The sequence below is a fragment of the Apteryx mantelli genome, chromosome 1 (assembly GCF_036417845.1).
Source record: "Apteryx mantelli isolate bAptMan1 chromosome 1, bAptMan1.hap1, whole genome shotgun sequence".
Classification (NCBI taxonomy): domain Eukaryota; kingdom Metazoa; phylum Chordata; class Aves; order Apterygiformes; family Apterygidae; genus Apteryx; species Apteryx mantelli.
Genome location: NC_089978.1, coordinates 69034919 through 69062377, shown reverse-complemented (window position 1 = coordinate 69062377; position 27459 = coordinate 69034919). Strand labels below are relative to the sequence as shown.

The window sequence follows — 27459 nt, the reverse complement described above, 5'->3', positions numbered from 1 at the left end:
GGGGTTGCTATACTATTATCAAGATGACCTTAAAAATCCCTACTGGAATCTATCAGTATCCTGACTCCTCTAAAATAACTTAGTAATAGCTAGTAATAAAAAGTGTAATGAATGGAATTTGCATTCCTGACACGATTAGCATAGTTGAAGAAGGGGGGGGGTGTTCATTTATTAATGAAAGAAAGAAACAGGACATTACTGTCCTATTTGGATATCAAAAGCTCTTTTGTCTCCTGGACTGGTAGAGATTATATAAAGTAGAAGACAAACTTTCTGCTCTTAACAGGTAATGCCCCAGCTGGAAGAGAAGTTGGTTTGCCATTAAGAATCTTGCCAAGTCAGTGGATGTAATTTTTCCCTCTGCCTTCCCCTACGACAGAAAACACTAGCACATATAGTAGATTCAGGCTTAAGAAACCCTATTTCTCTTGTGAATCAATTTGAAAATATTTTCATCTAATTTTTTGAAAATTGTGTATGACATCACATGACATTTAAAAGGTAAATAAACATTAAATTTTAGCCAAATATACAGTCATCATCCCCCCCGCATCTCCAGAAAACAAACTGAAAAGTAAGCAAATAATCTTTAAATCCTTTTTAATAAATGAATATTCATTCACCAATAATTTCATAAAGCATCTCTTCATCATTCCATTTTTACTATCCTTTTTTTTTTCCACTGCTGAAGAATACCAAAAATACAGAAATATGCCTTAAGCAAAAAAGACTGGGTTTTAGTTTATCTTTACAACGGGATGAAATCAACTTAGAGTTTAACCACCATCGTATTTCTACTGTTTAGTAACCCTTTGGGCTATAACACAAGATAATTCCAGTTTTCTTTAATGCCTTTTACAAACAAATGATGTGTAAATGTTATTTATAGTAGTGTGAGTTAGAAATGACTTAATTAGCTATGAAATACATTACTCTGGTGCAATTTGGTTGGAATTACCATTTTGAGTCCTGAAGCCACCTATAGTTAAAATCATACACTGCAGTTAGCAGAAAGTGACAGTAGCCAGAAAATGAAAGATCGAGGCAAACACTATTCTTAACACATGGTTGTGTGTCCGTCTGTGTGTAAGAAGTGTTGTGGGGACTGGAGGAAGGGACTGGCAAAAAAAGGCACAAAAATGTGTGTTAAGGATGGAGTGTTAACCTGAAGTGAAAATTTCCCAGCTTTTTTCAAGTCAAACCCATACTTGAATTTGTCCAAAGTTCAAGCTGTCTGTGCCCGATGGAACTCAGCTAGACTCATGAACATGAAATCCTGTGAAAAAGCTTAAATGTCTAACTGCCTATTTTTGGCAAGGACAGAAGAGGGTGGTGGTGTAAAGTACTGCTTCATGAAAGGAGATGTAGTAACATGCCTCCCTCCAGTTGTGCAAAGGGGAAGAAAGAGGGGCATCCTCACAGACCCTGTTTGTTTTCCTGCCCACTCCCAGGTCCTGAAAATGTGTAGTGCTTCTTTGCTCAGGCAAGACTATAACTTTCCCATCTGCTGGAAAATCCTGACTGACGTCACTGATTATTTCAATAGGATTCAGAATACACAATTCTATCACAGCTAAAATAATCTCTTCTTTGTGTTAAAGATCCATGCCTGAACACAGGATTCCAGGAGCCAGGACTTTAAGAAAAGCAAGAACTGTGATTAAATCATGAGCATGAGACCACTGTCTTCTTGAATCCCATTTTTCAGCATAGTTGTTCAGAGCACTTATTGAAAGGCTTGCTTGAAGATCATTTTATGAAGGTCGTTTTTCTCAAAAAAAGCTACAGGTTGGAAGCTTTTTAAAATTAGATTTTTTAAATTGTATTTTGATATTAGGAGAAAAGCTTGGGAAGGCTTTTTAACAATTCTACTAAATATGTACCTTGGGAGGGGGTTAACTGTTTAATTACTTTGGTTGTAATGATGACAATGTGCTCTTTAATGCCTTCACAGTTTGACTAGGTATTAGCAAGCCTGTAATATATTATAGTTTACCAATGGGAACTAATACTGAGGAGCTTTCAGACCTGTTTTTTTTTCTGCTCCAGCTATATGGATTTCTTTGAAGCTCTTCATACTGCATAGTTGTTTGCAGATGCAGTGCTTGAAAACTGCAGTCGCAGGTGCTTTGCACCACTGCAGCAACGCAGCAGGACTGCGGTGCAGATCCTCCACGCATTGACATCTGGGGTTACTGCAAATGCTCCTGGCTGGGGATCACATTGCAGTTTTGTTGCAAGGCAAAACAGTGTGGAGTGTGCTGCTGTTCAAGGAGCAGCCCCAAGGCTGGGATTACAACACAGACTTTGCAACCCAAGATTTTCTATGCTGAGTTTCAGCCCAGAGCAAAATTTCACAGTTCAGTTGCAAATAGTTGGGGATGGAAACAATGATGACTGTACACTGCAGCAGAACAAGTATCACTGCTTTACTCACAGACAAATCAGGTACTACTAAGAACACAAGTCATTACAGAGCCAAGGCAGCTTTTTCAGTTTCATCCCATTTGGGGTTTTTTGGTAGATGCATATCCACACATTTTTCTCCCATAGATGTCTCTAACTAGCATTCAAAGCTCTCTATCTGCCAAAAATTCCCATTGATTTCCACAGGAATTCTATATGCAGAGAACTGGCAGGGCCATACCTGAATTATTTTTTTTTAGATCTATTTATGCTACTGTATCTGTTGTTATTTGTGAATGTACATGGTAGAAACACTCTTTACAAAAAATATATCTTATTTTCTTTAGAAAGGTTTAGTTCTGATAAGAAACAAATTAAGTTTTACAGATTTGAAATTGGCATACCTTGACAACTACAATCTACTACGCTGAAAAAGTTAGAATCCTGATGAGGGAATGAACTGGACTGAAAACAAAACTGGCCACATTTGTGTGAAGAAAATGTTTGAACTAGTTAATGCTGAAACAAGACATACTGTTTGCTATCTTTTGTCATCTGTGACTGCAGCACACTGGTTTTATAAGTGTATGTGTATATACTGTAAGTATGTAAATAAAATATGAAAATGCTCCATTACTGAATCGAAGTTTTAGAAGTGCTCTATTTGCTCAGTTCTAGAGAATAAAAAGTTGTAACACCACAGAAACAAAAATATGACATAGCATGAGGTCACAATAGCAAGCACAGAAAAGAAAAATATTGAGAAAATATAATGCATATTATGCAAACATATTTTACATTAACATACAATGTTATAAGAATGTTAAATAATGTGGATGCATGTTTAAAAAAGACTAAATCTAGGTGGCTTCATGTTGAAGTAGCAAATAACCTGAGACATCTTCTATGCTTTCACTGGAATAACAATCTTTAAATCTATAGCAGATGTAGAACACATTGACAGTAGTTGAATTCTCAGCTAAATTACACTAAAAAAGTGCTGTTCTCTTTCAAAATGACATGGCAGCTGGAATCAGTCCAAGGGAAGGAAAATGTGCTGCACATTTACAGTACTTACAAAAGACTCTTTTCACTGTTGATGGACACTTAAAATGCTTGTTTGAAATATTATGAACATGTATATGTCTCCAAAGACCTAGAGCAACACTCCTATGATCAGCTTACTTACTGCAGAAAAGAAAGCAAGAGATCACTAAAAAATGACGCCCATTCATGACTGGGAGAAAACCTATTACAACATATATAAAACCAAGAATTTTTAGCAAAGAAAAACAAATTTGGCTTGATGAAATTACAGTCGATGGATCTGCAATATAAATGACTTATTTTAAACTCACCAGTGTATCTCTATCGTTTTATGATCAGTGTGTATGGCAGCATTTACAAACAATGTTACTAAATACTGACTATATACACCATTACAGCTGTTTGAAAATTTCTATGACAATCAAAGTTTTGTAGTGATAATATACAACACTTACTTTCTCAAGGCTTGTTCTTGGGACGACACCTGCCTTTCAATGTAAAAAGTTCCTTTGAAGTGCATTCTATGATAAATTGTCCATAATGTCAGAGTGAACGTGTACATGTATGTGTGTATATATATACTTTTCCTTTCCAGTGTGTGCTTACATATACACACAATTCTGTGATATATGTATTCACACATACATGAGTATTCTCTACATAGTAAAAGTTCATATATATATATATATTTATATATAAATATATATAAACTCTGCAGGCAAGTAGTACTTCACTTGTAATTGAAGTCCTTTAAAAAAGTTGAGTCACTCAGTTAACATAGTATAGCCAGTAAATTAAGTTGAAAAGAGAAAATGTGAATGGAAACACCATTCTTGACCATCTGTCGATGGCATTCACATCTGTTAGATCGGGAATTTTTATTTTCAGTTGTGAAGACCTTCTTCGTAAATGGGTCCTCTTGCTGTGGGGGCCTGTTCTTTCTGATGAACGCCTTCCAAGGCTTTCACGATGTGAGCTCTGTTTTCTGTACTGGATTCCTGAGCTGTCAAAGGATATTGTTGAATTTCTGGCATCAGTAACACTAGTTGTGACCTCATTGCTTGCCACCTCATTGTGGATTTCAAGCGATGTTAGCAAAATGTTTCCATGGGTGTCCACCTAGGGGGCAAAAATAGAAACAGACATTGTTTTAGAAGATTTGACATGTACCAGCAAAATTTGAGCTTATTTAAATTTCATAAAAACATATGTTTTAAGAAAGCATGCATTCACTTTAAGCACGTGATAATCTGATAAAAATGGGACTACTCAGCTGCTTGAAAACAAGCAAGTATTTGAATACTTTTACAGATAGGATTATAATCATATTACCAGCATTCAGTACAAAAGCACATTAGGCATAAACAAGCATTTTCCTCTCCCTCTAAACCAGCCACGTTTTAAAGGATGGTGTAGATCAGTGAAATCTCTACACGGCTGGTGGGGGAGCATGAGGGTAAGGGATGGAATGTCATTGACAGCTCTTCTACAGTAAGAAATTAAATTAAACCCGAATAGTTTTTTTCCATCCAGGATTTAAAATCAGATGAACAAAGTACATATGAAGTTTTATAAAATCACAAGAACAGTTCTGGCCTGCTGAATATTTTGAATTTGGGAATCCACTGAGATGTTTTATAACTTTTCTGTTAAACTTTTCATTCCAGAGTCATTTGCTCAGTTTTGTAATCATGGTAATGCATAACTGCAGGGCCTTTCCACTTGAATGAGTGACCATAAAGAGCAATGAACTAAGTCGAGGAGGAAAGCTGCTGAACTGAATAGGTGGCACTCTTCCCTTCAAACTTTGTATCCAACAGGAGGTGAGCACAGTGTTGGAGGACAATGTGCTGACGTTTTGTGTAAACACAAGGAAGGTCCTGATCACTTGGAGTCCTTAAGAAATTTGGGGCAGACTCTCTGGTCCCCTTGAGTACCAGTAGAGGAGGTGCAGCCAACAGCCAGGCATGGCTCCTTCAGTGCAGAAGAAGTTCCAGTTCCAGTGAGTGGCACTGACAGAACATCCCAAATGAGGCCATGTCAGTCAATATTGGGTAACTTCAGTGGTGGGGACTCACATGCCTTTGCACCCCCTCCCCACTGGAGGAGAGGCAGAGGACAAAGCTGGTGCAGGGAGCAGCTTCAACCTTCCTGCTAGCATTTAGGAAATGAAAATAATTGCTAAATTTATTTTACTGTATGTTTATTTTACATTTATTTTACAATAATTGTTTGGCTGGATATTTTCAACCAGTTAATGAATGTCTGGCTCTGCTCAAATGAACTCAGTTCCCCATGTCAGAAATAGATTGTGAACCATGGCATACAGGATAATTTCCAGTTCTACTTATACAATTTATTCATCTATAATTCATTCTGCACTTTTGTTCTTTAACACTTTTTCCTAACCTGCTATGTAATCTAGTTGTGTGCAGTTAAACATCTCATCCTAGAAGCATCTGTATAAAAGTGTTTGAGAAAACAGACTTTTACCATGGCCTTAAGTTGGTACAGTCATCTGATAGCAGTTCCTTTGCAAGCTTTGTGTGACACACTGGGAGTATACAAACCTATGTGTCTCCATACACAGGCATTCAGCTTTTTTCAGTCCTGCTAAAATTCTGTAAAATTGATATTTCTTTCATCAAATATAGATACTACAGTTTTTTTCTCAGTGAAAACAATTACGATAGTCTATCACTAATGCTTTGCCAAAATGCATATAAATGGTATGAGAGAGACACATGACCCATCGTATGAATGAGAAACAAGCAAGTAGAGAGAAAAAAAACTAAGGTGTTGTAGGTATCCATATGTTATGCTGATGAGTGCCTATCAATAAAAATAAACAATGTGAACCAAAATAATGGGGTGAAGAAACCTCAGGAGTCATTAAGAATAATTTATTTTCCCCATGGTAGAAACCCACTGGGTACAGAAGTATGGGCTTGAGGTTTGTAAAAACAAGTTCATGCTTTTGAGCAGGATCTGTAACCAGGGAATACACACAGCTGTAAAATACAACCTTGGGTACCATTAATTTGATTTTGGTAATTGATTTAGTCTGTTCTGTTGTGTTTTTTTGTTTGTTTTTTGCAGTTGGTACAAATTATGATCAGGCTTTTTAACACCATTGTATAAAACATCTCTAAGATCTGTGTTTTTCTTTATGAAGCTTAAAACTAAATCTCTCATCCAGGCCTCCACAGCATCATGTCATATCCTTTTCTTTCTCCTCTTAAGCTTTGAGAACTGTTACATCATTTTCCTTTAACTTGTTCACAATGCTGGCAAAGACCATTTTACTGTGCTACTGCTCTGACAGTATTGGCTGGTCTTTCAGGTCTCTACTCCCTTTCTTTCCATCCCTACAGATGTCATCTGCTTATTTCCTCAGGGCTTCCTGATCTCTCCTGATTCTGTCTGCCACTGATATATATAAAGATATTAGCCTGTCCATGGGTCCTTCTATATTGAGCACTGGATTTTTGTGAGGTGTCAGCTGAAAGCCTGCACTCTGAGCAGGAAACTATGTAGTCAGGGTTCTCCTCTCCCATGAAAGTATTACTTTGATTTCACTTATTTAATCATGCTTCATAGCCTGCTTCACCTTATCTGCCAACATTACATGCCACCCCACTGTAACTTCTGCCTCTGATCTTCCATTCCACAAGCAATACTGCCAGTTTTAAGTTGGTCACTGTATCTATAAATCAAGCATGAAAGGTGGCCAAGAAAGTTACAGTGTTTGTGTAAATGCTCTGTTTGAACAAAACATTATGTCCTATGAGGTTGCATAACAGCATATATTTTCTCAAAATGACAAATGAAACATATTTGGAAATATACATTTGAAAATTTATCCCCTGGTTAACAGACTGAGAGACTAGCACGCCAAATACAAGGAAGAAGCAGATGGAGAGAAGATGTCTGCAGAAACTGAAATCAGGCTTCTCATTCCCTGTGATCCTACTTTAACCTAAAGATTTCCCTGTCTTGTCTTCTCTGCTGTGCCTGGGCCTCCAGGCAATCTCCTTTCTGCCTCTTTGAGCGTGGCTCCACATGAACCCATTCATTGCCCTTTTCCCTGCAGCTGGGCTCCACTGCTTGTACGTACTCCCATCGCTTTCCCGACACAACCCAGAGCTGGTTGTTTCCATGGAGTGCTTCCCGGCAAGCTCATCAGAGCAGATGGAAACAGCTGAGCACCAAATCATTAATTAATTCCCTGCTGAATCAGCATGGACCTAAATATGCAAAACCAGTGCTCTTATTTCAGAATCAATTTTAATCAAACCCCATTCCTCCCACCTCTGCACAATTACAGTTACTGCACCAGGGTGAAATGATTGGTTCTCACATAATTCCAGTTAGAAGCTGAGAAGCATGAAACACTGTGAGACATTTTACACATGTAAAAACAGGTTCCTTTTTGAAGGTTCACCAGACATGCCACATTAAAAAAAAATCCAAAGACTCTAGCCACCTAATGTCATCAAAGAAAAATGGTCATAACTTATCTAACTGAAGCTAAAAAAAGGAGGATTAACAGGATGCTCATAAAGAAACTCGGGGCCTTACTCTTGGAGGAACATGACTTCACCAATATACTCAACTCTGCGCAGAACAAGAAGTTCTGCTCTGTTTGGAGTTTATATTATAGACCTGAAACTTCATCAGCCTTTTTACCCCTGGAAAGCCTCAAGTCTACTCCATAATTATAGACAAAAAGATACTGTCTTGTTTAGATGTTAAGTATTGTATTTTTATAGAAATGAAAGAAAAGAGCTGCTATTGAATACCATTCTCGAATCAAGAATCTTGGAAAACTTCAGTTTTAATGCCAGTTTGAAAACACTTTATTAACACTTTTTTAGTCAGAAAACTACCATGAGGCTTGATTTACTACCAGATAGTGTCTGGATTATTTCAGGCTCATTTAGTTCTCTGTTTAATACTTCATAAATTTTAAGGAGTACTTTACAATTAAATTTCTTTTTCCTGATAAGTCCTTCACTCTATTTCACAAGAAAAAGAGGAAGTATTTTGCTCAAACCCCATAGGTATGCTTAGGAGTTCATCAATCCCAAATTTTTAAATACCATGTAAACACTTTCCATCATATGAAATAATATAAATGCAAATAGCCGCTTTCAAGAACAGCATGAAAGGCTGTCTCTGTAGTTAGTCTTGCATTATTTTACATCAAAATTACTATGCAAGTACATTTTCCTGCAAAACAGATATTTCCTTAAAATTATTATAAAATGGAAATTATTTTGCGTGGAAATTGTAATCTAGACTCCAGCTACCTGATTCTTACCTGATCTGCCCTGGTGCACCCGTAGTTGTGCAAGGGTTAAACTACCTGGCAGCAGTTTTGATCTTCTTATGTGTAAATGGCTTTCCAACATATAGAATAGTAAGCAATCAGGCCCTAAGTGTTATCTGTGCCTAAAGCAAAATTCATTGACCATATTATCCCACTGATATTTTTAAACAATCTAGAACTGCAGGTACAACAAACATGATATTGTTGAGTATTCTTACTATTGAGTCTAAAAGTTGAAACTTCTCTCACTACCACTTTAATCTAATTGTTTACATTAATTAATAAGCACAAAGGAATGAAAGAAAATTATGTTACTAATAGCCCAGCAGAACCTAGGGCAGCCAGCAGAACTGGAAAGATGGAAAGATATTGAAAATAAAGGAAAGCATGAAGAATAAAAAAGCATAAGAAGCTGCATATTAATATCACTGATATTAACCTTGATGAATTTGAACTGATGAAGAAAAGGAAATAAATGTATGGTCCTCCCTAGTCCTGTATTTCATATCATCTCTGGATTCATAAAATCTGTGGATTGTACTATGGATTCTATGTACAATCTTTCTTACCGTGTGTGGATTGGCACCATTCATACTTGTGCAAAGTTGTTGTAGAACAAAATAAGTACACGCGTGACTCTCCCAGCGCACGCTGAATGCCCTCATCATAAATGCTACAGAACTAGACTTCTTCCCACAGGAATTGTGTTCGTCGCCCTGAGAGATATTTTTCAAAACTTGGCACCTACTCATCACACTCAGGTTTCAAAAATATCCCACTATTCAGAATAGCACCAAGAAAAGTATCCAGAAAAGATGAACATGCACAGAATACTGCCTGCTTTGCTATTCTCATATTTCTCAATTCAAATTGAATGATAATTCTACCACAGCAGCCAAGATATTCATTCTCAGAATAAAATCCCACTTGTGAGAATTATTGCTATAATTAACAATTCTTTAAAAGCACTAAGTAGATGTAAGTGGCCTGGGCCTCTAATCTAAGTAATGCCTGATGGGAAGCTGCTGCCTTGGCCAACAGTGGGAGTTTGAACTAGGGATCTCCAGAGCGAAAAAAATACGTAGTACTGCTGAACTAGAAGGGCCTTTTTACAAAGGGTTATGTATTATTTCTGTTCAAAGGAAGCTCTTCCCACAAGTCTGGCAGCCACAGGGGTTTGAAGCTTGAATGAGCCTGTGTGATAGTTACCCTCCTGATTGATACCCTGGGGCTGAACTCTTGATACCACCAAACGGAAAATGTAAATTGCCACAGCTTGAACTAAGAAGCAATATTTTTAGCAGGGGACTGTAACAAATCATAACCTCTGTGGACTGGCCCAGAAGGAGCAATGCCCAAAACACATGCTCGCCAGCTGATTTGCCAGAAGCCTCTACCACAAGAGTGAACAACAAGTGAGAACAGGATTGCCTTAGAGCTCTCTCATGCTGATTTAGTTGTAAATTAGGCTGTATCTGAGCCTTATTTAAAAGCAACAATTTATGTAACAAAACTGAAAATGCTGAGAGCTACAAATGGAACCTGAAATTACCAACACAAACAGGAGAAACAGAATTGATCTGAGAAACAGGTGATCAGTTTTCAAGGGAAACATTTTTACAGGCCATCCATTTTGTGTGAAATTTTTCCATAAACACAGGACTTTAATTTAGGCACCCATACCCCAGGCAGAAGATTTTATGAAAAATCAAGATCCAGTTCTTCCTGGAGCTTGTCCTCATACATGAGCCAGTGTATCAAGGTTTTCAATCTTAACTGGTACCAGTAAGGTACCAGTTCATGCAGAGAAGAGTATCCTGTGCCACCCTCCAGTAACCAAGGTTTACTGGGATAGGCTGGAAAAGCTCAGAGAGGAATACTATTTGAATTGTGTTATCTGAAGTAAAATAGGATGAAAAAGGAGTCAAAAGAAGAAATGGCTATGTGTGAGATTTTCTTTGTAGTCAACCACTGATCCATATATGAGTCACTTGCAAAGGTTCTCTTGGGTTTCATCTCATCATCAGCTTTGAACCTTCTGAAACCATTTGCTGAAATTCGAGTTACTCAGACATGCCTCAGTCACCATTCTACCTTCAAGCAGTGCTACTCAGGAGAAAATAGGGCACAGTTTTCCTTTTCCTCTTGCTTTTCTTTGCCACCTCTGCAATGTGAGAACACCGGCTGTGCCGTTCACATGCTACAAAGGCTCTTATGCCTGGAGCTATTGTGCTCTTTGGCTTCAATACAGAGGCAGAGCCGGACGTGAGGCTGTATGGGGCGGCAGGGACGCCACCAGGCAGCTCGGCAGCAGCTGGCAGAGCCCTCCGCAGCACAGCAGGTCTCAGCAACAGCCTGTCAGCAGCGTGGCAGAGAAGCATGCCTAAAAGCTTGACGTGTCTGTAGCAGCATCACCAACATGACGGGAAACACAGTTACCTGTACCACAGCATCAATTTTTCAAATCCAGACCCCCCCAACAGAGTATGGTGTTGACAAATTAATTAGGAAATGTTTCTGAGCGTCAACAGTGGCCACTTTACAAAGCAATTATGAGATAAAACAGAATCATACCCAAATCTGTGGATTTTGTGGCCTTGAACATTTTTGTTATTAAAAGTCTCCTGCTCTGTAATCAAATAAGAGTAGGAAAGCATGCAAAGTCCTTTTGCTACACATATAAGAGGAGTGTTTACAACCAAACCTGGTAGCCTGCATGCCAGACTTCAGTCCTTTCATATGTAAAAAATGAATTGCAATATCAGTTTCCATGCTGATTTTACAGGTTTCCATAGGCTAGAATGCTCCTGAGTGAAAATATCATGACATTTTCCCTTGTCCTTCTCCTGTTCCATTTGCCTGAGAGAGAAATGTGCTGCCTCAGTAGCACTCCCAGGCTCAGTTACCTCCAGAGCAATGGTCAAACTCAGGGCCTGAACTCCAGGCAATATATTGTGCAGTCTCTGCTCTGTAAGTTCTGCCTTCAAAAATAAACAAGTGATTTCCACAACGCCATAGCCCCTCCTGTCTGAGCACTGACGCAGGCTGAATTTCTGGACCTGATATAGCACAGAGCTGTTCTGTCACTACACCCACAGGTTACAGCCCCTGATGTGGACAATAAATGGAAGGTTGTTTATGTATTTATTTGGTCTGGATTTTTTTCTGGTGCTCTGAGCTATGACTCTAAATCAATGACAGGGAGTTCAGGCACATGGTTCATATACAAGCAAATTCAATTACTAAAACAAAACAGCAACAAAAGTCAGCCAAAAATGGTAGTCTCAGAAACAAACTAAAAATAATGTCTTTTCTGGTTTTATATTTGAACCCTTTTTTAACCTTCTTTCCATCACAGTGTACATTTTGACAGTCACCAAATAGTGGAGATAACTGCAAATGTGTTTCCAGTTTTTAGGCATTTTGCTTTTTTTAAAAAATGTGGTTCAGGCCCAAATCATGTGTGATACGAAATACTTCCCAGGATTAGACAGGTTGCCCTTCTGAACTGAAATAGACTCCCTGGAAGCCCAAAGCCTCAGTGAAATGACAAAAACTATAATTTCATTGAGCTTATGCAAGATAGTCTAAATCTATGGCTCTGAGACTCCCTTATCATGCATTATGCCTTCCAGTTTGTGACCCTCTCCCAGGACATCCAGCTCCTTACTCACAACTCTACAGTAAGAAGCCAGCAAGGGCCAAGAAGCCATTATTTCCATCAGATTCAATGATCTTCAAGACCCACTGAAGAAAAGGTTGGAATCCGATGTCTCTTTACTCCTGCTGAAGAGGTCAGAGCCAATGATGTAGATCTTTCAGGTACTTTCCTTCATGGCAAATATGTTAAAACTCTGGCATGACTACCTGTCCTGCTACATCCATGGATGCCACATACAGCACATCGCCCAGAACTGTGGAAACAGTTTTCCTGCTTCAGAGCTGAGGTCCCTGGAAGGTCTGGTAACTGAGTGCTCTGGAGCACTTTGTCCAAAGTGGCTCTGCTGGATGGATTTCCCTTGAGCTGCTAGTACTGAAAGCCATGGGACTGATCTCCTCTGAGCAATCTCCTCTGCCTTGGATTTGGTTAGTGTTTCTCCAATAAGAAATTCAGATTAGACATCCTGCACCCACTGAATCTGCACCTTCTGCCTGTTTTTTGTTCCAACAGAAGATTTATAATCAGCTCTACCTAATGTCCCTGTCTTTGCCTGTTGTATGCTGGCAGTGCTCCTCTGAAGGCATTGACTCCAGTGACTGCAATGAAGCTCTGTCGACTTCACCACCTGGAGGCAAAATGTTTAACACACAGAATGGGAACATATAATGTGATTTATCCTAAATGCATTTGAACAGCAAATATTCACATTCATTATTAGTATATGTGTTTCAACCAAGTATACAGAGTTCCCTTTCACAGCTAGGATCCCTAAGGAACAAAGGAGCACGCTTGTATTTCACCTCTGGTGTGCTGAATCTGAATCTTAAGTTCAGTCCACACATGGTCAATATTAAACCAGAAGAAAATTCAGAACAACCCACAATATTTGCTTAGGATGGTCCAGAAAGAAAAGGAAAGGTTGTAAGTCAAAAGTGATAAAATGTTGATATATGGTATGATCAGGTCTGGGATATAAACATGACACGATCTAGGTATGAAAACCTCTCGTTTTCATTAGTTAAGGTATTCGTGCTTCTTTTAACAATACAGACCCATTGATCTCAATATAGAAGAAAATTCTGACATGGGGAGATATTGATCCCATTAACAAGACTTATACTGAATTATGTAAATCATTTAAATGGATGAGATTCGCCAGATGGTTCTCATTGGGAGAACTGAACCTTAGTGCATACATCTGCATTACCTGCTTGCAGCAAAAATCTCTGTTGCTTTCAGTTGTGATACTCTCTTTTTCCATCTGCTTTTTTATTATTATAATTATCTATTTTTCAAAGAAAGAGAATTCATTCTTCTTGCTAGCTTAGTCCTAAGCAGTGCTGCCAACTGTGATGAGATTCTGGTTTCATAATATAGTGGACAAAAATGGGTTTATTGGTTCAAAATATATTTCACAGAGATGCGCTTTTGACAATCAGGCGTAGTTCTGTATTACATTTGCTGTATAGCAGCCAGTACCATTAGAATCATAAAATACAGTTTGCAATTACTTCTGTGATATTTCTATTTAATAAACAGACAGTAGTTTTGTCACTGTGAACTCTTTTAATTTATAGATGATAGAAAAAACAGCCTTGCACTGCAGAACTGAATGGAGAGGCCTCATTGGAACCATTTTAGCCAAAAAAAGACCTTCAGTTGAAACTGACATGGCTTGCTAATATCATAGTGTGGTAATTACCCTGCATTTTGGGTTTTTTTTTCCAAAAGAGACAAAATGCATCACATTAACTAATACTCAAGGCAAGGAAATATGCTGGAGTGTAATCAGCACTGACCACGTCAACACTTTGCTTCAGAAATCAATCTGAAAGTTTCTCCAGGAATTATAATTTTCTGCTGGCCTTCAACAGCAGTGGATGACAATGCTACCTACAGTGGTTCAGCTAAGCAGGTCAATTAATTAGCATGCTAGCACTAATCCTTTATCTGTTTTCTCCCATTCTAAATACATCTGCTCTAAGAGAAGGGAGAAAAAGTATGCTCAGATCCAGGATTCCCTCATGTAGGTACTTAGACCAAATCACAATGAAATCAGATTTGATTTAGTCAGATAAATGACTCTGGAGATCTGGACTTTTATTTTCCATCTAGCCGCACTCCTTTCATTTTCTTCTTATTAGTTTCTTGTCATGCAAATTATACTCGTTTAGTTTTATGCATGCCTAAATATATTCTTCTATTTAGGTTCTTGGATATAAAAATGCCAAAGTTTGCCCACAAAAAGGAGATGTAGTTTGCATTGTTTTTATGCATGATTTTTCTGTTTATTTCATACAATTAGTTTTTGTAATAGGAAGAAAAGAAAGACCATATATAGGTTAAAGAATCCTACCCGGTTGCCTTCAAATTTTGAGCGATCGTTGTTTGCCTTTGCTGTTTTTTCTGCAAGTTTCTTCTGCCTTTGAGGGCCTTTTCCGAAGAAAATATAGTTGACAAAGGCGTATTCAAGTAAGGCCAAGAAGACAAATACAAAGCAGCCCATAAGATACATGTCAATGGCTTTAACGTATGGAATTTTAGGCAAAGTCTCTCTCAGGTGAGTGTTGATTGTTGTCATAGTCAGCACAGTTGTAATTCCTGGACAAAGAAATAAAAGAATGCGTATCTTACAAACATAAGCAGAACATGCTTCAGTTTTGTTTTCCTTTTTGGCAAATTTCCCTTGTCAGTGTGCAGAAGCTTAAAAATTTCTGAAAGAAGTCTCTCAAGTGAGTCTCACAGCAAATGAAAGCAAAATTAAAGCTTGACGCATTATTATTCTGTTATAGTATTTTCTCCACATGACCTGGGAGATTAGCAAACAAGGGGGCATAGCATCACTTCAGTTAGTTAACACAGCTTCATCGAAGCCAGTGTAGCTGTACTGAGCATCTGCTCCATTAAGAACAAACAGATCTGAGATAGGAAGGCAAATAGTCTGTAAAGCACTGAAAGGTGTGCTCTTTCAGTACCGTGCTAGCATCACACAATGGAGAGAATTTTTTAGGAAGTAACAAAACTAATTAGGGGTCTAGATAGATAAAGCCACGTGAACATATAAAGGGAGAGCGTTTGCATAGCCCACTACCTTGGCAAGAGAATCCTCTCATCCCATTTTAAATTTCTAACAGTTTAACAGCTGGTTGAAGTCAGTCCCTCTATAGCAGATGGAGAGAGATAGGCATTTCTCTAGAGCAGTTCATGCCATCTATATTAAACACCTACTTCAGGATAAGACAATGTATCCTCTTCATGAAAGGGGACTTGAGATGACTAGTTTAGATTAGTAGCCTAATTTTTAGACAGCTAGAAAGAGGTGAGATGAGCAGTGAGAAGCAGACCGGTACGCATATTTGAGGAAAGAAAAAGTCAAGGAGGCAGAGCAGTCTTTTTAGAGTGATCCACTGGACACTAATAAAGTATCCAGAAGATCTATTAGGTATGTGAAACCCTCATTTATTTACCTAAAGATGGACATAGCACTTGAAAATATATTGCAGAGCCCTGTTTTTGAAAAGTCAGTAAAAAAGCAAATTTATTGTCAGTCTGCTTGAACTCACAATAAACTGCAGGGTCTGTGTCTTTGCTGGAAATTTTATGGGAATCACAAATCACAGAAGACTGAAAACACTGATTTGTAGAATAATTCTGCATTGGTAAAAGAGGCAAGCCATTCTGATAGATCCCCTTCCACTCCTATTTTCTTTGATTCCATAATTATACCATCAGTTTGTAAGTAGACACTAAAATGCAGGCAGAACAAAAATTAAGAACAAAAGAAAAATTCTGGCATATTAGAAAGCACAGCTTCTTTTCCCTGAAGACAGATATAAAGACAATATAACTCAAAATCAAGCTGTTTGTGTAAACAGTGTCACTCCAGGGAACAGTAGTAGTAGCCTATGAGTGTCTATAAGAGATATTTTGTATAGTTAGTAGGTCAGTGTCATGTGGTTTTCAATGCTTTTCCTCTAAACTGTGAAACAAGTGTGTGCTGATGTCCGATGTTTCATGGCTTGAAATACAGTAGAGTCATATACAGCACAAGATTATTTAAAAAGCTGTATTGTGTATAATCCACCCAACTCTGCAGTAAAATGAGGAGTATAACTGACATGTTAGAGTCACGTTAGAGTTATTTTTGCCTAAAGAAACTTTGACAAGCTCTCTAGAAAACCTTACTGCCAGCACAGGGAAAAGGGGTGAGAAGGTTGCAGGACTGTAGCAAATATTACCATACATTTGCATCCCATGCGATTTCTCTGGCCTGAATTACTTTCTTTCCCTGTAGGATTTCCTGCTGTTGCTTCCTATAAGGGATTCCAAGAAAGATAAAATTGACTCCTGTATCAGAAATCCACAGATTCATCTTTTAACACACATTTGGTATCTCATTATCATCCCACAGGTTCTTACCAAAGCCTAGATCCACCAAGGGATTTAGCAGCCCGCCCAGCAGGTATTGCAATGGCCACATTTTTGGGGCTGGTTCCCGGGGTGGAACATGAATTCTGAAGATAAGTCCCTACACACTACCTTGGGAGAGTCCAGTGGCTCTTTTGGTGATCCAGAACAGTAAGCACACTGAATACAGAGGTGTCTACAACTAACCAAAAGGAAAGATGTTCCCTGGGAGATCCTGAGTTACACACTGCAGGCACACGCCACACTCATGCAGGATCAGTATCTCCCTTCTGAAGACCATGAATTTCTTTTAAAGCACAGCTGGAGGAGAAGCAGCTGTCATTTACCCATCATATAAAAATAGGATAATCTGGTGACTACAGCCCTTCTCAAGGACTGAGAACCCCAAGATTATTTTTCTCCTCACTCAAAGGACTGAAATTAGGAACCTCAAGGGCTAAGTAGCAAAAACTCACAATTCTGAGCACTGGCGCCCCACAACTGAAGGGTCTGAATATTTCTCTTGACATCAGTCTCCATTTGTAGTGTCTATAGCACAAAGCACGGGAATGAACTGTCCTTTGTTCTGTGCCTGGGTTTCTTTGTTGAGGGAACTACTTGGTTCACTCCAGGCTGGAGCACAGATAATGTGCACATCGAGGGACCACAGGCTGGAGCAAAACATGGAATTGAATGAATCAGACTCAGGCTTTCAGAGAATACAGGCTTCCTGCAGGGGTTGAGTAAAAGTTTGTCTTCATGTCTACAAGGATTGCACCGGGAATCCTTCCTCTAACAAATACTTAGGCCAGCAGGCCTTACTTTCCTCTATACTGAGCTTTCCAGAGCCAGGTATGTCCAAAGACGCAACACTGCACTGCCTTTAAGCTTTGATACAATTTCCTACCAGCTTCAGACTCATAAAACTGGCTATACAAAGGAACACAGGATTAGACCTGTGGTACAGAACTTTATTATACAAATATGAAATGATACAAGCCATAATTACCAAGGCACTAATTGTTTTCTCAGAAGAACCTATCATATGGATTTTCATCCTCTCCAAAGGACTTTCTATCAATTGGAAATAGAACATCTGGGATCTTGAGAGTCCTTTGAATGTACTGACCAACTTTTGTTCTAGTATGTGTGTTACCACAGTACAGCACTTGATGAACAAGGACCCCTTGTGCAACACAGAAATAGGTCACATGAGATAGTTCTGTTCCTTAAACAAGGAAAAAAATTGAAAAATTTGTGAGTCCATTGTAGGAGGGTGTGGAGCGTCACCAGCTTTGGTAATTTCTGTCTAACCACCTCTGTTTACTGTAGTTCTGGCCAGCATTAAAATCTAGATGCTAGCAGATGATTCTAAAGTGGCACCCCTACCATCCTGTAAGAGGCCATAATATTTCTGGGGTGGATCTTCGGTATCAGTAGTTCATTTATGAATATAACAGAGTTGCTTGGCCTCTATGCCCCACCTTCCATTAAGCTACTACATATCTGCAACCTGCTGAACATGCATTAGCTGTTGTGTGGTAATGCAATATTGTATGATCGGTACTATACGCATATGTACCATCTAATCCACAGTATCTGCAGAATTACTGTACAAAAACTGCAGTTAATCTGCAATATTTTCAGTTACTCTAGTTCAGATACTGGGACATAATATGATATTGCACACAGGTATAGTTGTAGCTGCCCAGCCTGCTTTGGTATGTGGGATCTATGGAGGTAAGGGATAGGTAAACGTATGGGCATGACTTGGAGTCTTTGTTTGCTGTGGTACATATCAGAAAAATAAGGGAACTAGAGAATATGTTTCTCTTTAAAAAAAGAAGAGAGTAGACTCAGAAGTTATACAGTATGGGTTTAGTGTCAAGTTTCAGGTGGGAAGGTATGTCCTACTGGGAAGCACCGGCTGGAGATGGGATTTGGGATTAGATGAGAGGCAGTAGTCATAAGGATTATTTATGGATCCATTTAATCTTCATTGTCTATAGCTATCCCTGAGTATGCTTCTGTAACAGATGAAATATTCCCTATGGGATATTTTGAAGCTACCTTCCCTTACCTAAAGGACCCTTTGACCTGAAAAAGTCTGGGATTGGTCACCAAATTGTGTTAAATACATGTTTTTCTGCCATGGGGTAAAAGGCACTTAAAGCCGTCATAAAAATGCACTCATCATACTGGGCATTCTGAGAGTGAGATGGGATGTCATGGTCTGTAGCTGATGTGCTCCTGTGTTCTGATACTCCCAGCTAGCACAGAAGACCTTGAGGTCTGTTCCTGTCACTGTAAGTTACAGCAACCCCAATAACTTCAGCCAGAGCCCCAGGTGGAGGCTTGGAGCCACATTTTTCTTCCCACACTGAGCTGGACTGAAAGCCCATGCTCAAACCCTTGGAGTATGACTCTGGAGCTGGTGCCCTCACTGAAGTTACTGACAACAACATTAACTTTGATGAGAACAAGGCTGGGACCTGTATGAGCAGCTCATGTCAGAGATTTAGTAGTACCTATATTCTTGTATGTGGGGAGAACTCAACACTTCTGAGGCAATACTGAATGACATGATTTTGACATAAATGATTTTGGAATATCAAAACACTGACATCACATTGCAGTGTTTAACAACCTCCAAAGGCTACATTCAGTCTGACATTTTAATGTCCCACTCATCCTTATCACATACCAAGGGCAACTCTTGCTGCTGATGCATCATAATTGATCCAGAATGACACCCATGATAAAATGGTAATCAGTATGGAGGGCATGTAGGTTTGAAGAATAAAGTATCCAATATTTCTCTTCAACCTGAAGCTCAGTGAGAGTCTTGGATAGGCACCTAAGGAAAGGGAGGGAAAACCAATGTTATTTACACTAAAGAAAAGACATTTGCAGATATTTGTCTTCAGTTTCCGTAGAAACTAAAGCATGCATATTTTATTCGGTATTATGACATCTGCAGAACAGTAGGGAAAACGCCTTCAATGTATTACTGGTTGGTATTAAAAGAAACCTTGCAGAGAATATAGTGATATGCAAGCAATTTGAATTTGGGAAGAACAGAGAGAGTAAGTCATTCTAAATTATTGAACAGATGGGTGAGCACTGGTTAATTTTTAAAAACAGATGCCTAGGTCTCCATGTAAAATGCTTATCCAAATACACAATTTTTATGTATAGTATTTTTATTTAGAAGATTAGTAGAGTTCCAAATATAAAATGTGCATTGCTTGGTATTTACATAGAATGGTTGTTCTTGACATGGTGCTTTTTAATTACATCTGAACTATGAGAAACATGTTACCTAAAGTGTCAAAAGTAAATTGTATTGAATCACAGTGAGAAAAAGCCTTCAGTCCTGATCCAAAGTCCATAACATCAATTAGAGCTGGACAGAGTTTTTCTTCCAGAACTATTTTAGCAAAAAATGAAGAAACAGGCACATGAAATATTTCCAGCTATATATAATTCATGAATTTTTTCAACTGGAGCAAATAAATAATGAAAAAATGAATAACCTCAATGTCAATTTTTTCAAACAAAACATTTTATTGTTTTAACTTCAAACAAGTGTATTTCGAAATTAGTATCAACCTTACTGAATATATTTTAAACAGTAAGAGTGTTCAAATATAAAAAAGTGCAACTTCCTTAAAAAATGCAAAAGGGATTAAATCTGAGTATGCTTGGTTTTACAGCTGTACCAAAAAAAGTTAGTCTTTCACATAACATTAGCTCCTTGATTTCAGTGTTTGCTTTACTAGTCTTAGATATGATACTTCTAACAGCTCTTCAAAAATCTCTATTTATAGTCAATATTCTAAAAAACATTTCTGAACATAATGAGGCTCCCATTCTAGAGAGTAGATCATTTCCTATCCATTCTAATACAAACATGTATAAGGTGTGAAAGATTAGATCTATAAACAATTAAAAATTTACAAACCACTTAAAGTTATTACATTTATATTTTTGCATATGAGCACAGAAATTACATATGCCTGTATACACAAGAAAGATGGATGTCCTTAAAGAGAAAGAAGGAATAGAAAATTGCAGATTTCTCTTCGTCATGTTCCTGATAGTTAGGTATATTTTGGGTCATGTGACAGGAAAAACGCTATACAGTTTTCAGGCAGCAGGAGCATCCAGAGAGTATCAAACCTCATGCAACAACACTTTGTTTGTTTTATCAAACACATCTCAGAAGAACTATCACTAAAAAAGGAAATATCTGGTAGATGCATTTGGTTGTTATTATTTCAATCAATAATATTTTTTTCCAGAATGAAATGGCATTGTCTTCTAGGTTCACAAGTAGATAAATATTGATAGAGCAAGAGCAATTTATTTCATTATGGAACCCAGACCAACGTTTTCTATTGTCTAAAGCAGTCTACATAATTCTCAGCAAAGAATCATTCAGACTTTAGCTTGCTTAACACCTTCATTTTCCAATTGTATCATTGTTTCATTTTCAATGACAAACTCTCTCCTTGAAATCATGTCAGCTTTTTTGGAACAGAGCTTAACTTTTTCATTGAGCGTTCTCATGAAACAGTTTCTACCACCTTGAGCCTGCAGACTGCGTAAATGAAACAGGAACATCTGCCACGAAATACACTAAAAATTTAGCAGGCATGATCACCTCTTTGCAGTAAGAGGAGTAGCGCATCAGGCAGAAATCTTTATAAAGCTCTGTTGAGGAAAATTACTTCATAAAATATACCACCCATGGAAAGGATTCTCTACAAATCTCTTCCTTTCAAAAGCCCTATCCTGGTCTGGGTGTCTGGGGAAAACCACTGATAGAGGTGATAACTGGAAGGTCTCCCATAAAATACTGCTTCTTCAATAGTCTGAAGGATTCATTCAAGAGTATGTCAGGTTCGATAGACCGATCACAGAATCAATGCCTCTTCTTGGGCTGTTCCAGTATCAAGTACCCTGGAAGCACTGGGGAATCTCAGGGAGTGAGAAAGAGATCATTTTGCTACCAGCAAATTGGGAAGTCTGGTTCTCAGAAGATTTCAGAATAATTTGGTCTTTGTATAATTCAGCCTGAAACTGAAACATGAACTGGTAGTCTTGTTTTCTTCAGACAGTTCTACCTCCTGCCACTTCCACCCAGCACAAATACCACGCTGCCATGGTTTTCTGCTATGTAGCTGTCCCTGAGACTATAGAAGTTTGTATTACTTTCATCTGTATTACTTTTATGCCTTCACAGAGTTCTGGTTTATGAGTCCTGCCTCCAGCCTGCCTTCCCTGCTGTCTTTCTCATTTCCAGCAAATGCAGGGCTCTGTAGAAAAAAGACCTAAAAGAAGGAACACTCCTGTGAATGCAGCTTATTTCCCCTCTTTATCTGGATGACTAAAGCTAAGTGAACGGGGTGGGCCTTCACCTGCATGGATCAAAGATTGTAAACCCAGATCTTTATTTACCTAAGAAGGAATCATCATGTGTAATTTCTTTAATAAAAATGGATTTCTTGGTGAGCGCAACAATTACACTGTTACTTGCCTTATTATGCTTGGATAATGATTTGTCAGTTAAAGCTCCGTACATTTAGAGATTAATTACCAGAAAATTCTAGCTGTTAACATTCCATCAAAATATGCTTTTTGCCTAAAGAACAGTGGTGCTGTCCAAAGACCAGATTTGTTACCTTTCCTCTCGCATCATATAACATGTGGATGTCTCCAGGATAATTTAAATAGTACAAGAACAGCAGAATTTGGCCTTCAATATTTAAATCTAACCACAGGATTGAGAATGCAGACATGAAAACAAATACTTAATCAATAACCGAGCTGCAAATATTCCTCCTTCATATATTGAAGCACTTGGTAAAAAGTAATTACTTGTTTCTGTTTCATTTTCATTAAAAGCTAGCAAGCTGAAATATCTAGCTCCAAGGCTAAATTAGTCTCTTGCTGTTTTATCCAAGTATGAACCAAGATAACAGAGTTGGTCAGTTACAGAATTTTTATATTAATCTGTTCTTCAGGGAAAGTTCTTCAGCTAATTGGAAATGTACTTTACAGATTGATTTTTCAGAATATGCTAAATAATTAATTTTCAAACCTTTTAGGACTACCTTCCTCTTACAAACAGGTTGCTAATCTGGCTCTAACTGCTATGAATCTTGAAATTTTTAGGCTGTGTGTTATATTTCCCCACTCCTGCTCAGTTTCTTAGGATTCCTGTTTAACTATCATTTAGGAGGGCAATTCAGCTCACTGACTCAAGCATTTAATTTCAGATGTTTGCGTAGAGGTATTTACATATGGAAGGTGTCTACGCTCTCAGAATAAACCATGGAGACCTAGATTTACAGCCAGCTGATTCTAAGGGTGTGCTTCAATTACCTACACACAGGTGTCTAATGCCATTTGAGATGCCTTAGGATACTGAAGACTAGGACTTAAGTAATACAATTAAGTAATTAATACTGATGCAATGGACTGGCACATAAGACACAGGACTCTAAGACTCTTTGGAATGGCTGCCTAATTGCTAAGCAGGATGTGCCACAGAATCTCAAGTGGTACCAGATACCTATGTAAAGGCAATTGAATAGTGTCCTAGGAGATATTCAGTTGATAAAATAGAGGTGTTCAAGAGATGAATAGCTCTTTAGCCTTCACTGACAGCACGGATTTGACTAGGGGCTTGATTGACACATAGGCATCTAGTGCCATTTGAGACATTTTAAGGTAGCCTCTATGGCCTTCAACTGCCATTAGAAGGATAGTCAAACCAGATTATTTTTCACAGCAGTTTCACAGCAATTACTTTCTGTTCTATTCATCATGGATAAATAGAACAGGTTATTCCCGTGTTATTCTCTACACAACCACACATGGTTCTCTTTTTTTCCTCACAGATTACATTTGCTAGACTTCCATTTATTCTTGCTATTTTTTCCTAGACTGCCTTCTGTTGGTCCACAACTTTCTTGAAGAATGCTACTCAGCTGAGGCCTTAGCAGTGCAAGTCAGACTCCTTGTAGGATCATTTGTTTCTTCCCAAACAAGATATCATTAGCTCACGTCCAAGCTGGGATCAACAATAACCCCCACAACTCTACACACAAAAATCCTGCCTAACCAGTTATTTCCCCTCCTGAATTTGCATAGGTATAATTAGCTGTATAGTTGTGTCTTTACTTGTCCCCATTGACTTTTATAGGTTTTTTTAAGATCCATTTTGCCCATTTGGCAAGATCATTTTTAACTCCAATGCTAGGCTTCAATACACTTGCAGTTCCTCCAGTATTCTTACCATTCCTCCCAGCTTTGTGTCATTAGCAAAATTTTTTTTCATGCTTACAGTTTCTTCCTAGTAGTAACTATGGGAACAGATTTTTCCATTTGCATAAGTTATACAAGATTATACAGTACTGCTCCTTCATGGAGAATAGGAGAAATAACTACTCCAAAAGCTGTTTATGGAATGACTCTGAAGTCTTCTTTTAGTTTTACACAATCAAAGTGCAACTGTATTGAAATCTCTGAAATGTTCACTAAGATATTGCACTCAAAGAACTAATATCTTCCCTTGAGACTCTAATAACCTCAAAGCCAAAAAAAAAGCGTGCCAGACTTACTTCCCACAAAAATATAGAAACTGGCCCTAATTATCAGGAACATAAGAAAGGAGGGTCTTGAGAAGAAATGTGAAGGGACTCTGCTGGCTTTATCTGTCAGATTGACTAGCAAGTTTCAGACTTAGCATTAGATGTGTTGCATTGAGAAAAAAAATGTGATGATTCCCTTGCATAGAAATATTTGTCATAATTCATATTTTTTATATCCTGTACCAAAACAACAGTAGATGCAGTATCCTGTCTTGAAGAGTGACAAAAAATATATGCTTCAGAAAATGGTACAAGAAACAGAGTAGTCTGTTCTCCACAACAGTCTCATCCTAGTCCCTAGTGTCAAGCTGTCTTAAACCCTGAAGCATGAGATTTTATATTCCTTCCAAAAATTTATTGGAAAGAACAGTTATGATTCTGAGTATTTCGCTAGCCATATGAATGTCTACCCCTAGTTTTTATTTGCTCTTCATTCTTCTTTATATTTGTCTCATAGCTCTTTGGATTTCTTTTTTTCCTGAATTTAACAGATCTCTCTCATCTCTAAATTACTAAATCATTTCTTTACTGAAATATTTCATTCTGAACTAAAAAGTGGCTTTGGACTGTCATCAAAACATCCCAAATATGAAATTCTCTGTATTGTCATTGTTGTCCTGCTGCTCTACAAAACTACCTCCAGTCCTGTGGAGGGCCCTGACTGCCAAAGGGGGCACCAGCTGCAAAAGGGAGAGATAGAGGATTAAAGTATCTGTTTTTCTTTCTGCTAAAGACAATTAAAAAAAAAAGCTTCCATTCGCAATGATAACCAAAGATGGCAGCAGTTGGCAATACCCCTAATATTAATTTCACTTCCAGCAATATTTATATTTTGTTCTGAAATATAACTAGTGTTTCTGTGTACTTTGAAACAGATGCTGTGTCCAAAGAATGGATGAAGTGATGCTGCTAAACATAACAGAGCTGTGCTTCATTTGTTCTAGTGCTCTGGGATAGAAGGAACAGCGCATTTCCATTGTCTGTTTTGGACTGAAAATCTGGAGGTCCCAAACAGTTGTCCCCACTTGCTGATGACTTTCTGTGTTGCTTTGGTCTTGTCACACATAGCAACATGTTAATATGCTGGTGTCTAATATCAAGCATGTAAATCCATGCTGCGCTTTTTGTCATCTGAAGATGTCCAGTGCTGTGAGGTACCAGAATTTCTTACTACTTTTTCAAGGGAACAAGAAGGAGGCAACCCAGAGATTTAATTTTTAGCATCTTAACAATGACGACAGAAAGCATTGGTTATGCACACACTACTATTTAGTAACACCAGTACAAATTGAGATATAAAAGGCATTACATTCATTGTACAACAACAAAACAAACATGACCTGAAAAGCTGTGGGGAGGTGTTCAAAAATATGTCTTTTTGACCTAGAATGCCATAGCATACTCTGTATGATCAGTAACCCTGTAGGCTACAGTTAAACTGATGATTCAGAGGTGAATGACTTTATATTTATTTAAATCATAGAAATTTAGGCACCTGGTTAAGTATGGTGCACACACACACACACACGCACAGACACATAGAAAGAAACAGAAAAATGCATCAAGAAAAGCTATTTCATGGATTTCTGCAAAAAGGCTTTATGAAGTAAGTCATTTCTTTAGCCAAACACTGAACACAGCGCTAAGACTATATGTGATAATGATTAATAAAGTAATAATGGTTGTACACAAGGAAATTAAGTATTGAGTAGGCAAATGATAATACTTGCCTGTGGCAAAGACAACATTCTTTGACACCAGTCTGTATTCCACAATGGAGAACTGAGGAAGTTCAATCCTTTCTACGCCAGTGACTGCATTATCTCCACCTCTCCAATAGAACTCTATGTCATCGGTTGTATAGCCATCTGCAGACAAAGCATGAGAACAAGGTGGAAAAAACAGCAGAATCTAATGGAGCTTCAGACACAATATAGGTGGTTTGTCATTTGAGACAATTAAAGAATTAGAACAGCTGGAATGGGGTATGGTATTTAGGTATGTATGTCTGTGGTATGCTAGCATTCTGAGAGGCTCTCCTGAAGAGCTGTTCCATTACAATCTACACAGAAATCTGAGGCTAACTACTCTGTTTTCTTCTTTTTCAGTATCATTCTCATGAAATCCACAAAGGATGAATGGCCCCTATGAGCCAGAATATACCACGCATTACCAGTTTCAGGGATTGCTGATTGCAATCTGCAAGACCACAGAATAGTGTGAATTAAGACATCATATCCATCTAGAACCAAAACCAAGTGCACTTTCATGCCAATAATTATCAGAAAAAGATGGATTATTCTATGAATGCGGACAAGCATAGTTGGGCAGATATTTTCCACTCATACTAAAGAGTGTGAGTGGCACCATTAGCTTCTGCAGTGGAGGACTCCAGCTGAATACAATTTTCACAAGAGCATAATAATATGTAGTGGTATTTTCTGTATAAGGCACACAACCTTCAGCCAGTAGCAGAAATGGAGCAGGAGCTCTTGAAACACAATCATACATCTGAATATTCCAGTTATAGGATATGACTAGGTTGAAGAGAGAATCTATTTCTGTGTAGAACAGAATTCCAAACCATAAATGGAGCCTATCTGAAGGCCCAGGGGGTCCTGCAGCAAGACCATCCATGCATAATAAAGCACATCAAAAGAAAATTGTACCACAGTGTTTGCTGTCTTTCAAATGAATCCGATTAAAATATGAACATTCATTCTCTCGTGTTGAAGATAAGCATCCAGTCACTGCCTCTGGAGCAATAAATTGCTTCATTCTGTCCTAGACCCATTTTTCTATATCACATTTGCAAACCAGAAATGGATGACCCCTTATATATTAAAAACTGTCAAATAAGCAAAAAGTAAAAAAATATAAAGGGTGCTAATTACACGATTTACTTAATGGTTAAAGACAGCAGTGTAACTATTCTAAAGCTGCAT

The 27459-nt window shown here is 38.1% G+C and overlaps 1 protein-coding gene across 2 annotated transcripts in view; it reads right to left on the bottom strand.

Moving 5' to 3' along the window:
• Positions 1 to 4221: 4221 nt before the first annotated feature.
• Positions 4222 to 27459, bottom strand: part of GABRB3 (gamma-aminobutyric acid type A receptor subunit beta3) — a 107183-nt gene continuing 83945 nt past the window's right edge. For both annotated transcript variants that reach the window (XM_067294264.1, XM_067294269.1), the window contains 4 exons: positions 26245 to 26382; positions 19558 to 19710; positions 14803 to 15047; positions 4222 to 4572 (listed from right to left, as the gene is read on the bottom strand). In XM_067294264.1, the coding sequence (XP_067150365.1) occupies positions 4222 to 4572; positions 14803 to 15047; positions 19558 to 19710; positions 26245 to 26382 (887 nt within the window). The remainder of the gene's footprint in view (positions 4573 to 14802; positions 15048 to 19557; positions 19711 to 26244; positions 26383 to 27459) is intronic.